At 39.9% G+C, this 2,467-nt stretch overlaps 1 protein-coding gene across 1 annotated transcript in view; it reads right to left on the bottom strand.

Moving 5' to 3' along the window:
* The window catches only part of LOC106528619 (nucleolin), a 20,566-nt gene that overhangs the window by 15,383 nt on the left and 2,716 nt on the right, over positions 1 to 2,467 (bottom strand). The window contains exons 3-4 of the mRNA XM_014023834.1: positions 1,704 to 1,775; positions 1,495 to 1,618 (exon numbers count right to left, since the gene is read on the bottom strand). Of these exons, the coding sequence (XP_013879288.1) occupies positions 1,495 to 1,618; positions 1,704 to 1,775 (196 nt within the window). The remainder of the gene's footprint in view (positions 1 to 1,494; positions 1,619 to 1,703; positions 1,776 to 2,467) is intronic.

Below are 2,467 nucleotides of genomic sequence, written 5' to 3'. Positions count from 1 at the left end.
TATCCTATCTCAAAAAATTAGCATATTTCATCCGACCAAAAAAAGAAAAGTGTTTTTAATAAAAAAAAAAGTCAACCTTCAAATTATGTTCAGTTATGCACTCAATACTTGGTGAGGAATCCTTTTGCAGAAATGACTGCTTCAATGCGGCATGGCATGGAGGCAATCAGCCTGTGGCACTGCTGAGGTGTTATGGAGGCCCAGGATGCTTCGATAGCAGCCTTAAGCTCATCCAGAGTGTTGGGTCTTGTGTCTCTCAACTTTCTCTTCACAATATCCCACAGATTCTCTCTGGGGTTCAGGTCAGGAGTTGGCAGGCCAATTGAGCACAGTAATACCATGGTCTGTAAACCATTTATCAGTGATTTTGGCACTGTGAGCAGGTGCCAGGTCGTGCTGAAAAATGAAATCTTCATCTCCACAAAGCTTTTCAGCCGACGGAAGCATGAAGTGCTCCAAAATCTCCTGATAGCTAGCTGCATTGACCCTGCCCTTGATAAAACACAGTGGACCAACACCAGCAGCTGACATGGCACCTATGGCTGTTTCTGGTTCAAAAGTGGCTTGACATGGGGAATGCGGCACCTGTAGCTCATTTCCTGCACACGCCTGTACACGGTGGCTCTGGAAGTTTGTACTCCAGACTCAGTCCACCGCTTCCGCTGGTCCCCCACGGTCTGGAATCGGCCCTTCTCCACAATCTTCCTCAGGATCCGGTCACCTCTTCTCGTTTTGCAGTGTTTTCTGCCACACTTTTTCCTTCCCACAGACTTCTTACTGAGGTGCCTTGATACAGCACTCTGGGAACAGCCTATTCGTTCAGAAATGTCTTTCTGTGTCTTATTCACTTGCTTTTGAGGGTGTCAATGATGGCCTTCTGGACAGCAGTCATGTCAGCAGTCTTACTGTGGTTTTGAGTAATGAACCAGGCTGGGAGTTCTTAAAAGCCTCAGTAATCTTTTGCAGATGTTTAGAGTTAATTTGTTGATTCAGGTGATTAGGTTAATAAGTCGTTCAGAGAAGCTTTTCATGATATGCTAATTTTTTAAGATAGAGATTTTTGGTTTTTCTTTACTTTTTTGCCAAAATCATCAATATTAAAACAATAAAAGACTTGAACTACTTCAGTTGGTGTGCAATGAATCTAAAATATATGAAAGTTTAATGTTTATCAGTACATTACAGAAAATAATGAACTTTATCACAACATGCTAATTTTTTGAGAAGGACCTGTATTTATTTTTCCAGTGAGAATGTTGTTTTCTCCGATGCCACTTAAACATTGTGCAGGTCTCGGGCAAGATGGACAGCAGCTTGATCAGAAAGGATAAAAAAAAAAAAAAAATCACACTCACTGCCGCACAGGAAAACATGCACATATATTATTGGTTCTGTTTGTTATGATATCGGACCGATAGTTATCATGCAGCCCTAATAATTTCAAATAGCTGCAACATTTATCAAACTGAGCACTGAAAGTCATGTTTTACTCACCGGGACGGAGCTAGATGAATGTCTTGACACAGCAGGCTGTGCTTTATGAAGAACACTGCTAATGAATCTGTGATTTCCTGAACTGTTTTCCAGTTGTTCAGGTTACCAAGATAAAGACAAAAGCCTGCAAAAGAATATGGCAGCAAACTGTGAAAAGGTGGCACCTCTGCAGAGATATTGGACATGTCTGTCACAGAATCAGGTCCTACCGTTGTTAATGAGTTTAGTTTTCTTTGACTGGCAAGTCTCAGTCCCTGGCTTACCCTTCCTCTTCTTACAGACTGTAAGGCACAAAATGTATTTGATGCAAAGTACAACAGCTGTGAAGGCAGTATGCAGGATATTAAGTGTTATTTACATTTAAAATATAAAATGTATCTCTTTTCCAGTGAAAATCATGTGTTATCACAAAGACAATACAGTTTCTAAAACCTACCATAATGATGGTTAATATGAGAAATGACTCTCGGTAGCACATCAGTCTGCGTAAAGCAGGGGTCACCACACTTTGAGACTAAGAGCTACTTCTGGAGTACCGAGTAACATGAAGGGTACTTGATACAAACATAAATTTGCATATTTATTATTTATTTATAATAAATTTATACATGTAAATATTTAACTCCCTGATTAAATCTCAATGTTAAAGACTCATCCTGGTAATCATAATTTACTGTGGTAGATATGATAAATTATTATTATTAATAAGTAATTTAAACACTGTGCAGCAGCAGGGGGATCTGATTCTAGAGTTCCCAGTTTGAAACCCATTTGGAGCTCTTCAGTGTGACTGGAGAGTGGATAGTTGTTTGTGTTTTTGTCTGCGTCCCTGCGATGGTCCGAGATCTGAGAAAGTCTCCAGCTCCCACCCTGACCCTGATTGATTTGATTTATTTATTTAACAGGAAAAGATTATTAAAAATCAAGCCTGACTCAGCATAATTGCTGTTTTACAGCAGGTTCCTGTTCTGCA

The sequence above is a fragment of the Austrofundulus limnaeus genome, unplaced genomic scaffold, assembly GCF_001266775.1.
Source record: "Austrofundulus limnaeus strain Quisiro unplaced genomic scaffold, Austrofundulus_limnaeus-1.0 Scaffold392, whole genome shotgun sequence".
NCBI classification, from domain to species: Eukaryota; Metazoa; Chordata; class Actinopteri; order Cyprinodontiformes; family Rivulidae; genus Austrofundulus; species Austrofundulus limnaeus.
The sequence above is the reverse complement of the archived record's forward strand: the minus strand, read 5'-3'. Positions and strand labels throughout refer to the sequence as shown.